The sequence below is a fragment of the Pagrus pagrus genome, assembly GCF_965226575.1.
Source record: "Pagrus pagrus genome assembly, chromosome: 10".
Lineage (NCBI taxonomy): Eukaryota > Metazoa > Chordata > Actinopteri > Spariformes > Sparidae > Pagrus > Pagrus pagrus.
Window position 1 is genome coordinate 12,217,464 of NC_140194.1, and position 14,831 is coordinate 12,232,294.

The window sequence follows — 14,831 nt, forward strand, 5'->3', positions numbered from 1 at the left end:
TAAAATGCTGCTTCAACATAAAATAAAGAATCCAATAATCTAACAGAGGCTTAGTTTTCACCCAAAAGGTACTTTTACTCATAAAAGGAGTATATATATGGTGTGGATTAACAAAAATAAATAAAAAAGCTTGCAGGTCATGACCAGGCCACCAAACCCAGAGAGAAAACAAACCACACCACGGTGAAGGCCAGGACATACTCAACCTTTTTAATGCAGCTGACTCAACCTGAAGGCAGCCAACCAGGCTAATTTAATATGGATTTATATACAAGGTGTCTTGTTTAACATAATGAATATCTAATCAAGCATGAGCACAGGAAAGCAATTTCTGCAAAGTAATTGAAAGCAGACTTTGTTTATATGACACAGAATATTGCTACACTCTTGGCAGAGGATCGCCCAGAGCTCCAAGTCAACATTAAATCACTTCTCAAACATCATTTTGAAATAAACAGGCAGTCTCTCCTCATTAGCCCATCAACTGTTCTGCTGATTGCTAAAGATTTTTTAATCTGTTGTTTTAAAGCAGCACAAACGTGGACCTGGCAACAGCAGAGATGTTCGAATATATCAGATGGCACTTCAGATCTGCGCTTGTGTTCAATGAAATTCAGTCAGTATTTCTTGTCATTAACATGCTTACTGAACAGTGCAGTATGAGGGATGTCTCCCTGCTGTATTAATACCTCAAGTACTCCTGCAGTGCAAGTGACCCCATGTTTAAGATGTATAATGTAAAGCGGTCCTGTGCTGCCATCTAGTGTTCAGAAATGATCCCAGTGCCAGTTGCTTGGAGCGTTACGCACAGTAATGTCAAGTTTGCATTGTATTCTTCAGTGTATATAAAACACAACAAACTGGTGCTGCAAAGGAGTTTTATTCCCGAGTTTACAGTGAAGGCAGGAGAGCTCAGTTTTATCAGTGGCAGAAGCAATTATATATAAAAGACACTCAAAAAGAACTTGATTATTCAAACTCTACTTGAAGCTCAACATAATCTACCAATCAGCACACAGAGACAGTATGTTGTGGACACAAAACAACATGTGGCAGCTTCACAATGTCTCCTCACACGCCAAGTAACAAATGTGATTACATTATTAAACACAAATGTGCACACAGACTCTTTTCAGCAGCAGGGCCACAGTAACTAAATATTTGCCAACATCCAGTCAAATAACACCTGTTTTCTATTGGTTCAAGATATAAAATATTTTAAAAAGTAGCTTTGGTGATCTATGTATATACACTTTTGCATATATAAGCATGGAAATGTTTAAATATTATCACTAGAGCTAAAAATATAAAAAAAGTTCAGACTATTGCACAACAGCCAGGTGAGGACAGAAGGGAGTGATCACTGGAGCAGCTGGCGGCTGCTTTCAGGGTTTTCTGCGCCTGTAGAGAATAGAGTTAATTAAATACTACGTAATGCAGAGGAAATGCTATTAAAAATAAAAGACAGCTTACTTAGTGATCCCATGATGCTCATAGCCAGGACCCATGTTTGATCCAGCCCTCATCTCCACAGCCACAGAGCACTGCGAACAAAAAGATAAATTGTGAAGTGCCTGTAAAGTTACATTAATCTGAACAAACACATGCAAAGTCAAGTTCATTACTTAATCTATCTGCTGTCTAAACCGAGACATGCATTCAACTGTAGTTTAATGTAGACTTATCAGATATCATCATCCTACCCTTGTCTCCACATCACTCCAAGCCCCATCTGCTCGATCTCCATTAGGAGGTTTGCCTTCAGAGGATTTTCTTTTGCGGCTTCAGACACAAAAGTAAAGTGAGAAAGAAATGTTAAAACATTATCAATATGCAGCAAATCTGCAGCTAATAACTGGCTGTAGGCTGTTACCCTGGGACTGTAGTGAGCTCCTGTTTTAGTGTCTCGATGTCGGTGAACTGGACAGACTGTCCTCCTCCTCTGGTCTTAATCACCTCACCCTGAAAAATGAAGAACAAGTATAAGGGATTAGTTAATCTTAACTAGTAGTTGACATGTGCCAACCACACTGCGGGTCCAGTTCAGGAAAAATGTTGGGTTTCAGCTCTCTTCTCCAAAAAGCCCCATTGCCTCTAAGCACTTTTTTATACCGTCCACGCAGGATGTAGCATGCCAGTACTCAGTCGATCAGATGTCCAGAAGGTAAATATTTAAAGAGGCTTTGTCTCAACTATCCTCCTTTTCCCAAGGCACCCAACACCATCTTTATTGATCTGGTCCTTGCCAACAATCCATTTACTGAAGGAAATGTGCCAAAGTAGCTTGAGAGCAAGACAGAGGCCACTTCTTCTCATATTCATATTTTTCAAGCAAGTGCATTTGTTATGTGTGCTTGTTACTCATTAATGCAATTTAATAGAGAGAAACTATATAAAATGTGTCCAGTAGTCATGGTAAGTGTAATGATTTGCTGATCCACATGTACTGGCTGGTGATTACCTTCCTGTCCCAGAACCAGAACAACTGCAACAAGCATGGCTGAGATTGACAAAACCTTTACAGATTATATCTTTAACTTGACTCACAACAAATGATCCTACATGTGATAGAATTTAAAAACATTAACTGCTCCCAACAACAATAGCAGCTTCAACTGTGACTGCAGTGTTGGAGGATACTGCAAAAACTATTGATTAGACCCTCCCAAAAAGAAAACAGCCAACATGAACAGGATATCAGACTAATACAAAGAAACTAAATAGCAAATCATTCTAAATATAAAAGCATTTGATATTAAATAAAGACATTTTCGAATATCCTGTTGCAGCGTACTTACCTTAATAAGTTTGGTCTGTATCTCGCCATCAGAGGCAACCTCCTGGTGTGTTAACACATATCTGTCACACTTTGACAGGGCCTTCTCACTGGGTGCAGACACCTGGATGGAGTTGGGGATGACTGGCTGCAAAACTGTTCCCAAGTCCATACTAGAAGTGGGCTTGTGGTCCACCCATTTCTCCCCGCCAGCAGAGCGGGAGCGTCGGTGCAACGGCCGCACTGGCGTTGACGTCTTCAGAGCGGGTTGACAGTTAAAAGGGAGGAAAAAACATACATACGTAAAACTGGAGTAAAGGATTACATCAAATTCTGACAAAGCTATCAGTCATGAAATTAGTAAATAGCTTGTTCAGCTGTAGGAACCTAAAATTGAGGAAAATGGTGTCCAATATTAGCCTGATTAGAGGGGTGAAGCCTACTCACTCATTTAAACCTCATGTTGCTGCCTGTAGCTAACTCACTGACCCTGTAGCTTATCTCAGTTAGGTTTAGATCAAATGTAGGAGAGTTGTTCTCCTCCTCCTCTCTAGTCAAACACATAGCTCTCCTCCTGGCACAGCTGTCTGAATCGCCTGCTGGGGACTGGGTTCTCGTTGGCGTACAAGGGGAATGGTGACCCTGTCTGGGCCTTGGGTTCATTTCAACCTCCTCAACTCTAGTGGGACTGACTGGCACTGGCGTGACAAGGGGAGAATCAACAGGGAGCTGGGGAGCAAAGTGAAAAGACTGCACAGTTACATACATACATGCATGATTATATACAGAGTACAAAGTTAGTTCAAAGACATTAAACAAGACTCAAATGTTACAACAGCAGAAACATCAAACAAACAGCCTTGCAATAAATTCTAACTTTTCTGTGGACCATTAGGTTGCAAAAATGAAGACTAAATTCTGTTATTTTGATAGGTAGATAAATTTAAGAAATACTCCACTGATTAAATCATCAATCATCATCAATAATGAAAACCATCGTTAACTTGCAGCCCAATATATTTTGCTGCCTACTGTATTTAAATGTAGAGCTGAAAAAAAAAAAATCAGTTGATTACCTGACTGTAATTAATTGGCATCAACTTTGATGATTTCAGCTTCTTTAATCTGAACATTATCTGCTTTTCTGTTTTATTGCACATAAAATATCTCAGGTGGTGGACATTTTTCACTATTTTCTGACATTTTATAGATTAAACATTTGAATAATCGAAGAAAAATCATCATAGATCAATAAACAATGAAAATAAGTTAGTCGCAGCCCTATTCCACAGAACTGAATCAACTCTTCCGTGAAAAGCTCTCGTCAAAAATGTACTTTGAGGTCCACAACAGTAGTTAGGTGCTGCAGGACTAATGCACTGTACTGCATTATAAAGTACAGGTGTTTGTTATTGTATCTACTGTGGCCACATTTGGATTAGTGATGTTAGTCCAGTCAGGAAAGTGTTTTAGTTTTGCAGAGAAGATCACAGTAGCTGCTAAAAGTGAAGGGACAGAGTTGTGTTAAACTGCTGTCATATCATTTAACAATATTAAGTAACTGATACATTAATCAGGAGTTAGGCAGGTGCTCTACATGTGCATTGTCAATACAACATACAGGGACAGGAGAGGGGGAGGCCGATCTCTTTGCAGGGAGGCGTTCCTCTCTAGAAGGCCGCTTTGGCTGCGTCTGACGCGGTGGAGGATCAGGACGACCTGGAGTCCTGCTTTCTGTCACGATGGCCTTGAGCTGCTTCAGCTTCTCGTCTTTCACCCAGAGCTTGTTTTGCATCTCCAGCTGCATCGCATTAACGCGTCTGTCCTGCAGAGCAAGAGAAGGCAAAAGGTTTAAGTGCAACACCACTGACTGTACAAAAAGTCAAATGGTTATTGGGAAAGTGTTTATATTCTGCAACAACTATTTAAATGAATATGGTGCCAAAAATACTTGGATGTTCAGGACAAGTTTCAACCAGATTCAGTGAAAAATAAGCGATTGGTGAGGCTCAGAATACACTTACAAAGAATCACAAGAATGATCAAATTTAACTCTGAGAGCCAAAATGTCATACCTTAAAAGGGTATTTGGAGTACCAAAGGTCCCTTTTCCAAGGTCCCCTGAGTTTAATAGAAGTTTTAACATGAATCCTTTCAAGAAAATCCATGACATGAACTGGGAGGCCCAATGTGAGTTAGCATGGAATGACCCAGAGGGAAAAGGTCTACAAGGGCCAAATCTTATTAGAGCTATGGAATACTAAACCATGCAGTTTTGCTCAATACATCAGACCCTTTCTACCCCCATGCGTGCATCAACTATTGTGAGAAGATGTTCTTTTTACAATACAAAATTGTTAAATCAGTGTATCGTATAAATGGGGGGAAAAAAAAATCTATTTTGTGCATTCTGAATAAGAATGAATACTTTTAATCCCACTCAGAAGATTGGGTAGTGATTCAAGTGATTATATTACAACAACCACTTGACCCTGACAAAAAACCTTCACCTGTCAAACATCAAAGGGGAAAAAAGCTTAGAAAATAATCCTGCTCAACAGAAATGTATTTTCCTCATTCTCACCTCAGGGCTGCTGTAGTTTACAGGGCACAGAAGACAACTTAATTTTATTCAACATCTGTGTTAAAAGAGGAGTAACTCACACATTCTTTCTCCCACTTGTACTTGGTATCAGAGACCACGCCGTGCATGCGCTGCTCGATGCGTTTCTTGTCGGTCAGCTCCCTATGCAACCTCTGCTCCCTGGTTTCCAGCTCCTGCCGCAGTGAACGCTTGTCATCTTCATAGATTTTAGTTGTTTTCTGCAGGATATCAATCTGGAACAGAACCATGTGGGACATTTAAGAAACTGAGCAACACATCTACAAACCAGCAATCTCTAGGACGTTTAAATGATGTCGTCCCTCACCTTGTGTTCTTGCATCTTGGTTCTCTTCTCCAAGCGTTCGAGCTCTGCCTTGTTGGTCTGGATAACTTTGTCCTTCTCTACCAGTTTGCCAGTTTGCTCGTGAATAAAATTTTCTTTGGAAACGAGGTTGCCGTCCAGATCCTGAAGCATGGCCTTCATCATGTTGGCTAAATAACAAAGGAAAATTATGTGACCAAGACAAAAGATCCAACTTCTCATCTAATTGTCAAAGCTGAGAGGCGAGGATTGAGCTAGCATGCGAGTGGGCACCTGCTTGGCTGTATTCGTCAATCATCATCTGTCTGATGCTGTGTCTGTGCTGCAGAGCTTCGATCAGCCTGGGCAGGGTGATGTCATCATGAGGGTCGGTCAGCTCACAAGAGGGTAGAGGTGGGAGGTTCTGCACCAAGTGGCTTATAACAGAGGGCACATCTAAAAGGGAACAGACAATTTACCAACTGGCAGCTGTCTGTAAGAGTACAACATATTCCATATATACAAATACAGTTTTGGCCCACACAGACATTTTTTTGGAAATTTGTTTGGGCTGTCTTACTCGGTGCATAACTTACCTCTGTCTACTGGACCGCCACGCTCGTCAAGCTTGCGAGACAGTTCCTCTTTAAAGGCCTGGTTTCTATGGCGACGGCCCGGGGTGAAGCCACAGATGGGCCTGTCCACCGGCCGAGCCACTTCCACCTCCTGGGTCATCTCTGCAAACCGCATCACCAGCTGGACAAACAGAGCGCCTCTTGTGCGTCAGACGAAAAGCGACTTACGTGTTCATTCAGTGTAAAGTAATGGAGACAGTTTAACTATCAGATGAACATACCAAGGTCTCCTCGTAGTCGTCAGCTTTGGGATTCACACAAACAACCATTTTGACTTTGCCCTCTCCGTCAAAGTAATTCTTGAACAGATGGGTTACTTTAGAGTCTCTGTAGGGGACCATCTGTAGGAGACAACTTACATTATCTACATGGTTCATTTGTAAATATAACAACAGTGTGCAGCTTTAGTAACTCATACCCTGTTTGTGCCACACATCTGGTTTTCCCGAAGTATCTCGATGCACGTCCGCAGATTCAGCAAAGACTGATTAATGTTACCTACAGGGTAAGAAAGTTGTTCAATCTCACATGACCTTCAGCTACAAATAAACCAAAATCTGGATGTTTGGGTAACACACCTGCTTCACGTATACGGGTTCCTTCTGCCCCCGTCCTACCAGTGCGCTCACTTCCTGCCAAGTCCACCAGGCACAGCTGACTAACAGTCACCTGGTTTTTATCCTGTAAAACAAGATTTAAAAAAAGCCTTCAGTGTTGGGGCTTTCAACTCCGGGACCAGCCATTTGGCTTTCAGTTCTAACTGACCTGGAGGACGTTGTCGCCTTCAGCATCAAGAGGAGCCTGAGCCAGTTTAATAATGAGCACACTGTGGGAGCGACTGGACTCTCTGTTCAGGCAGGTGTTGGCAACCTTCCTCTTTTTCTGACCTGGAACACCATAGTAAAAGGCAACAATTTTCAAGTATCTAGATTCACAGATATCATCTTCACATGTGAATTTGAGCTACTCTGGTTTTGACACAAAACGCCAGTTGATCCATTTAGCTCATAAAAGACCTGCTCAGAGAGAAGATTAAACAGGGTCATTTCCTGGCCAAAGCAAACCCAGAGGCAAGCAGTGCCAGGTCAGTCACATCTACAATCATCAGTGCAGTAATTTTCCTTATTCCTTTTTCTTTGACTCTTTGGTTTCTAAATGTACAGCTTACCTCTCCAGAATACTTGAAAAGCCTCCTCTGCAGATTTGACTTCGACCTCCATGCAACCAGCCACATACATGTTGTGATTCTGATCTTCTCTGAGGATTCTAGACTGAGGTGGTCTACATTGAGAGAAAAAGGGGGTTACTCACTGAAGATGTGGAACAAATGAGAATCAAACATTTGGAGGAGGGGTGGGGTGTGCTTGATTCCAGCCATGGGAAATAATCAGACAATTACGATCATGAAGCGCCATCCAAAGCAACAGACAGAAGGTTTAAGGACATTCAGGAGCTTAGCCATAAGATAACATAACAGACTACAAGCAGCAGCAGGGAAATGTAATGATTTTTGGGGACTAAAGGAACTCTCGTCAACACTGGAGACATTAACTGGTGTGGCCTGCAATCAGACTGCAGCACAGAGTACCAAAATGTAACTTTGATTTAAATTGCCAATTTAACTGTATTTTATTTAAGTATTTTAAAAAAAGTTTTTAGAAAGTTTTTGTACAGCTGGTTGTATTTTTAAATTTAAGAAGCATGAAAACATTTTTTATTATTATTACTGTTGATTAATTTAGCCATTATTTTGTGGATTAACGAATAATAATATAATTTTTAATAATGTTTTAATGTTATCCCTTGGATTGATGTGTTTTTTACATCCATTAATAAAATAATCCAATAGATAAAAGGTATCGTTTGTATCCGTTACTAATATCAGCATTAATATAAAGAAAACATTGAAAATATTTCAAATAATACCCAGCCCTACTTCTTGGTAACTTCTTAGTTGTTATGATATCACTTTTATAGATTTAGTTTTTCTAAAAGAAGTTTCCACAACATTTTTGTAAGTTTGAAAATGTCTCCAGCGTTCACAAGGCTCCACTTACGATCTAGGTTACACATTAAGGAGAGAAAGTTCATCTTAATCAGGCTACTAGGCTGATGTACGAGTATTCACTGGTCACATACATGAACTCAGTGTTCTGGCGCAGAGGTGTGCCTCCACCATTCCACCTAGTAAAAAGAAAGGACAATAATTCTGTCTTCAAGCTACTCTGAACAGAAGAACACTTCGCACATCTATTACATGAGACACATGCGGAGACGGTAGAGTGGATCAAAAGTCGCAAGCATAGTCCTGCTCACGGTCAACAATAAATGTATTTTTGCAAGATAGACAGTGTGCAGGATCTTCTTCCAGCTACTCTGATATAAAATAATCTCCTTTAAAACCCACGACACTTCTCAAAACAGTTAAAATCTGTCTTTCAATTCACATTTATACATCTGAATTATGTTCCTTTCACTTCACTTTCTCTGAACTCACTTTGGTTTGATTACATCCTCCTGAGTTTCCTCCAGGAGATCATAGATGTAGTTGTTGTAGATTTCTATGTAGGAGACGAAGACGCTGAAGCTGCTGTCCTCGTCCACACCATCTGCTTTATAAGCCTCCTCCGGCTTAATCATGTCAGCAATCTCAGGGTCAACCTTTTGTCTGAAATCAAGGAAGTGATTTTCAGGTTATATATATCAGTTACACTGTAGAAACCGCAGTATTTCTGAGGACTAAGGATTTACCTGGCAGAGGGTGTTTTAGGAACAGGCAAGTTGTTTTCTCGCCTTTGGCGTTCCAACAAAGCATCAACTTCATTCTGGACCTCCATACCATTTTTGTCATCCGTCTTAAAAACCTGAAAAAACAAAACAAGAAGTATGAAATCATAATGTACAGATTCAAGAATGAGAAAGGAATATGGGTACGAGAGAGGTTCCTGTCTTACATATCTTTTGGCCTGGTAGGGTCCTATACTGTTGAAGATCATGTCAAGCGAGCGAGGTAGGAGTCCACCCTGGCCTGGAGAGCCCGTCATGGTGAACGTCTTTCCACTTCCCGTCACCCCATACGTAAAGAGTAGACCTGCAACATCAAGAGCGGAGACAATCAGCTGCCAATAATAATCTCAAAGCTAAACAGCGCTTTTCCTGAGCATGTTGAAATGCAGGGAAAGTTCAGTCGGAGGAGAAATTACGAGATAAATAAGTCAAATCAAGCTATAGTTAACTGGGTTTTTTTTTTTTTAAAGAAGCCAGCCAGTGCTCTTACCATTTTTTCCATGGATGAGATCGTCGACAAGAGGTTTGGCCACATGCTCAAAAAGCTCCATCTGAGATATTGAAACTCCAAATACTCTTTTGAAGGAATACTGTGTCTGCAAGCAAAAGAGATGAGTTGGTATATTTAAGGCTGGCATTATCATATGTTGTCTTATTTCCACCAAATAAACATAACAAGATTGAAACCAAGAACAGGATATTTTGTCTCCGTACTTTCTGACATCCTGAGCCTTTCTGTGGCACTCAGCATCAAGCCTATTGTTTCCTACTGAAGATAAAAATCTTTATATAAACAGGCCACAAGTTTCTCTTTCAAAAAAAGGTCTGTTATGAGGATTCCTCAGTTAGATCTGGTCTGGAATGCCTCCACAGGGAGGAGTCTGAGAGGCATTCCTAAAACATTTTGAATCACTCCCTCAATGTGAAGGAGGGGCTGCTCTACTCTGCTCCTTCTGGTTGTCCAACCTCCAGACTGGAGAGATTACATTACTTATCTGACATGCAAACACCTGTGCAAATGATGACAAATACCTCTGCTATTTCCCTCAAGTACTAGAACAAAGGAGGAGAACATAAAAACTAGTCCAGGTGTTACCTCTTTGTACTCTCCATTTCTGTTTGTTTTGAAGCCTTCAGGTGCATGTAGCTGGATGGTGGAGCTGCTGATGACCTCAATGCAGCACTCCTCGTCCTCCACACCCAGGGGCCGGACACGACAGTACACCTGAGGAAAATACATCAGTCAGATGTGCTTCAGGAGGACGTGTTTACTCCTTAATGAAAGTCACTTTATGATCCGTGGAAATCCAGTAAATTAGTAACACGCTTTAATGCACAACAAACGTTACAACTACGTAAGCATTAGCATTGAATGCTAACGTGCAGTCTGTGTTTGCTAATATAAACAATAATTTACTGAACAACGTAGTGACTTACCCCAACCGGGTCTTTCTGGTTGTTGGGAGGCTTTTTGGGAGGAGGCCTGCGGGGAGTTCTCCCCTTCCTGAAACATTAATCATCTTTCATTAGCACAGTACACTGTTAGCCTTTGATTACAGTAAAGCGATGATGCGTTAACAAAGCCTCAGGCTAACGTTACGGCTTAGCTAACTAACTTCTATTGTTTGGATTCCGTTTACAAGCGGCTAAGCAAAAGTCCAACACGATATTTGGGTTTAGGATAACAATTGTAGGCAATGTACTTTAGACCCGGTGAAAAAAGCAACATTAAAGTGTACTTACGCTTGTCTGATCATTGTATCTCTGCTTCTTGTCTCGTTAGTTTGACCGTTCCTGTTCCTACAATTTTGAACTTTCCCTCCGGAGAACGAGGCGGCAGCAGCCAATCAGATTCCATAACAACCGATCACGTGTTTCCGCCTTCACTTCCGGCCATTTTCTGGAAACTACCGGGAACCACAAAAATGTCAAATATGTAACCTATTGTTTTAATTATTATATAGTAGTAATAATAATAATACATTATTATTATTATTATTATTATTATTACTTTTATTGAGTAGTGACAATGTTTGGCAGATTTCGTCAAATTTGTGAATGTTGCACTTTTACAAGCAGATTAGAAATACATATACTAAGTGGAGTATGTGCTGAGATAGATGTTAATGTATAAGTCTGACTCCCATAAGCGAAGTGTGTGTTTTTATTTATCAAATAAAGCCCCTGAAAAAAGAACGCTGATCTGACGTCATTTTGTAGTCCCGCCTAAACACCAAACATGGCGTCTGCTGATGGTTATTGGTAGATAAACACTGACACCTACCGTCCACAGGCAGTAACACACACGTTACAAAACACCCACTTTTGCAGCCACACTCACGTGTAAAGCTGCGTTATGCAAACACTGAAGCTCCTGCTCTGAAACTGCAGCTCTGAACATTGAAAACCGCAGGTGAGAAGTTTAATTTCACTTCAGTGATGCTGTTAAATGATTTAACTGTCGAGTCAAAGCCTCAGTGTTGTGCTGCACATTGAGATCCGTCGTTTGTTTCTGAAGGGAGACATGAAAAGACCGACGAAGTCAGATGCCTCCGAACCAAAGGGTAAAGTGAGGGAAGGAGCCGGGGAGAGCTCTAAGCAAACCCTCTCCAGAAAACTGCGAGACAAGAAAGATGGAGAGAAACCTAAACGAGGTGCGCAGCCCTGACGGGACAGCTGGTGATACTGATCATGAAATGTACTTCTTGTCATGACAGTTTGGTTTGTGTGTCTTGCAGGGCCTCCTCTCAAACCTGCAGCAGTCCAGAGGAGGACTGGGTATGGGAGCATCCTGCACTACATTTACAAGAGCACACTGGGGCAAAGTCTGCACTCACAGATGAGACAGGTGAGACTTCACTCAGAGGCTGGACAGAGGGAGCAAATACGGCAACTGTTAACAGTGTAGATCAAATTATATTACTACATTGCACTACTACTACTGCTCCTACTTGTATGTGAAAGTTGGCAAGTTGTCCATATGCAGTACTGTTACTGTAGAGGGCCTGTGCAAGTGTGCATGGTGTAGGCCTGTGTGTACATTATTTTCTATTATGTAGAAACATATTCATGGCCAGATTAACTTGCTACAGTTAAAATTGAGCTGATCCTAAAAAACCCTGTGTCTCCCATTCCTGTAAATGTGTAAAGTTTTTTCATGTAGGACCTGGCTCTATATTTGTTGTTATTGCAACATGTAAGCAGAGACCTCAGAGATTTTGCCACAGGTCATGTCAGCGTGTCAGGTAATATTGTGATTTAGCACAAACAATCTAGGAGGTAGCTACAGTCATGGATGTATAAACAGAGCAGAGTTAGCAGCAAACTCAAAACTCTTGAGATCTGCTGCCCCTATTTGTTGGGAGTCTGAATTCAAGGTGGCCATTTTAATGTATTTATTACTCCATATGTTGTAAATACATTTCCACTTTAAATTGACGAGCAGTTTACCTCTGTTGTCTCTTCCAGTGTCTTCAGGAACCTTTTGTTCGCTCACTCTCGTCCTATCATTTCCACGGCGCCACCAGCCCTTTCAACCGCAGGATCACCTGTCTGGAGTGGCACCCGACTCATCCCACCACTCTGGCTGTGGGCTCCAAAGGCGGTGACTTGTATCTGTGGGACTTTGAGACGCCCACGAAACAAACTTTCATTGAAGGGGTGAGTGTCCACGTGATCGCCTGGTTAATTACAGCAGCAGCACACCTGCATGCTTTTAATTATGCATCACTGTTAAGACTAGTACATTTTCGACTGTGCAAATTAGATTTTTACTTAATTTTATATCATGTTTGCTGTTATTGGTTCTCTGCTTAGATGGGGGCTGGAGACTCAGTTACAGACATGAAGTTTAACCCGTTAAATCCCACTCAGCTGTTCACCTCGTCTATCGGGGGTACAACAGCACTTCGAGATTTCAATGGGACGACTCTAACAGTGTTTGCCAGCACGTACACGCTGAAGTAAGACTACGTCCCCTTGTTTTCTGTCAGCTCAAGTCGAAACAGATTGTAGATTCAGTCAGCCCAGCATCAGTCTTCCCTCCAGACGGCCCCTCATTGATTTAATGCTACACATTTATGTGGCAGTGTAGTGCTAATTACTGCCCAGTGATAGGCCTGCATTTGTCTTTGTGTGCACAGAACGGAGCAGGAGACTTTATCGGGGGGATGAAGTTCTGCCCGACAGACCTTTCCAAAGTCTATGCGGCTTCTGGAGAGGGCACATTGACCCTGCAGAGCTTTGAGGGCCACACGCCCACCGTTCTGTCCAGAACTCAAGACTGTGGCCACGATCACCACAATGTTTGGTGAGAAGACTGACGCTCGGCAAAGAGAGGCTGTGATCTTGTAATGTTAGGCTTAAGTTTATCACGCTGTTTAAAATGAAAACGTGTATCTAAAGTTTTTAGCTTTTTTATGACAAAAGAAAAAAAAGCTCTTCAGTTTCAAAACAATGCATTTATTAGATCATGTGTTTTTATTGTTGTTTTTTAGCCTAAAACAAATGAATTACCTTTGTTTAGGGCTGCAAATTATGATTATTTCAATCAGCAATTAATCAACCAACAGTCCAAAACCCAACAAGTCTCATCCATGTTTAATATTTCATCTGTTAAATCCAGTAAATTCACACATTCTCACATTTTCTTCGTTTTCTTTTAGTTACTGGTACTGCTGTGTAGATGTGTCTGTGAGCCGACAGATGCTTGTGACAGGAGACAATGTGGGAGAGCTCACACTCCTGGGTTTGGATGGTCAAAAGGTACGTGTCCATCCTACAGTGAAGATGATAGTAGAGTTTGTACGAAGTCTTACCGTAAATACTCCTTGAAAAATGCTTGATTTTCAATATAATCTGGTTTTTCATCCCCACAATCACTCATGTAAAACAAAAATCTTTATACAAAATGAAATGCTTCCTCCATCATATGGTGATGAAAACATGCAGTCAAAATTAATATGCAAAGCTGGTAATATAAATAAACTGACAATATACATTGATTGCTGTCGGTATGAAGGAATTCTGTTATCTTTATTTTCAGCATTTATAGTCACAACTTAGATGTGTTGATATAAAGGCCTTGATAATCTGGAAATCTTTGTTTTAGGAGCATTAAAAAGTGCTTGAATTTTACTCCCAATAAAGAAATGTAGTTGTTGATGGCTTTGTTTTGATTTTTGTAGATTTTCAAAGAGAAGTTGCACAAATCCAAAGTGACCCACGCAGAGTTCAACTCCCGCTGTGATTGGTTGTTGGCGACAGCCTCAGTTGACCACACGGTGAAACTTTGGGACCTGAGAAACATCAAAGACAAGAAGAGCTTCCTCCACGAGCTGCCTCACGACAGAGCTGTCAACTCAGGTAACACTCTCAGGAAAACACCTCCGGCTTTCTGTTGTTGCTACTTTGACATGTTTTTGAAAGGTCAAAAAAACGTTGCAATACTTCTGCCGTTTAAATGATATAAAAGTAAATCATTTGTTTCGCATTAATATACCTTTGATAATGAATACAGTTGTGAAGTAGAAGTTAAAAGTGCCTATTCTCTGTCACAGCCTATTTCAACCCACTGGACTGCTCCAAGTTGCTCACCACAGATCAGTATGACCAGATCCGCGTCTACTCGTCCTCCGATTGGTCGAAGCCTCAACATATCATCCAGCATCCACACAGACAGTTTCAGCATCTCACACCCATCAAGGTTTGTTTTTTCTCTACTTGTGT

The 14,831-nt window shown here is 41.1% G+C and overlaps 2 protein-coding genes across 8 annotated transcripts in view; one reads left to right on the forward strand and one right to left on the reverse strand.

Moving 5' to 3' along the window:
* Positions 1 to 14,831, forward strand: part of ddb2 (damage-specific DNA binding protein 2) — a 75,404-nt gene that overhangs the window by 59,000 nt on the left and 1,573 nt on the right. The window contains exons 1-8 of one of the 3 annotated variants that reach the window (XM_084363357.1): positions 11,314 to 11,517; positions 11,623 to 11,758; positions 11,843 to 11,952; positions 12,573 to 12,764; positions 13,247 to 13,413; positions 13,769 to 13,868; positions 14,291 to 14,468; positions 14,663 to 14,808. In XM_084363357.1, the coding sequence (XP_084219483.1) occupies positions 11,629 to 11,758; positions 11,843 to 11,952; positions 12,573 to 12,764; positions 13,247 to 13,413; positions 13,769 to 13,868; positions 14,291 to 14,468; positions 14,663 to 14,808 (1,023 nt within the window). In that variant the 5' untranslated portion in view covers positions 11,314 to 11,517; positions 11,623 to 11,628. Of the gene's footprint in view, positions 1 to 11,313; positions 11,518 to 11,622; positions 11,759 to 11,842; positions 11,953 to 12,572; positions 12,765 to 12,920; positions 13,067 to 13,246; positions 13,414 to 13,768; positions 13,869 to 14,290; positions 14,469 to 14,662; positions 14,809 to 14,831 lie in introns of those variants that run through there. The other 2 variants (XM_084363359.1, XM_084363358.1) reach the window with 2 other exon arrangements.
* LOC311263355 (kinesin-like protein KIF23) lies at positions 862 to 11,021 on the reverse strand (the record flags this gene model as incomplete). 5 transcript variants are annotated; one of them, XM_084363350.1, is made up of 24 exons in its annotated part: positions 10,848 to 11,020; positions 10,542 to 10,608; positions 10,201 to 10,329; positions 9,595 to 9,700; positions 9,272 to 9,408; positions 9,069 to 9,181; positions 8,815 to 8,985; positions 8,457 to 8,501; positions 7,486 to 7,598; positions 7,083 to 7,204; positions 6,896 to 6,998; positions 6,736 to 6,815; positions 6,539 to 6,658; positions 6,279 to 6,438; positions 5,977 to 6,138; positions 5,707 to 5,873; positions 5,441 to 5,614; positions 4,398 to 4,601; positions 3,266 to 3,505; positions 2,799 to 3,032; positions 1,874 to 1,962; positions 1,704 to 1,782; positions 1,474 to 1,544; positions 862 to 1,401 (listed from the first exon to the last, which is right to left on the reverse strand). In XM_084363350.1, the coding sequence occupies exons 1-24, from the start codon at positions 10,859 to 10,861 to the stop codon at positions 1,386 to 1,388; spliced, it is 2,916 nt and encodes a 971-aa protein (XP_084219476.1). In that variant the 5' UTR covers positions 10,862 to 11,020. The 5 variants fall into 5 exon arrangements, with proteins under 5 accessions (XP_084219476.1, XP_084219477.1, XP_084219478.1 ...); XM_084363351.1 differs by lacking the exon at positions 8,457 to 8,501 and having other exon boundaries at positions 10,848 to 11,019; XM_084363352.1 differs by lacking the exon at positions 3,266 to 3,505 and having other exon boundaries at positions 10,848 to 11,019.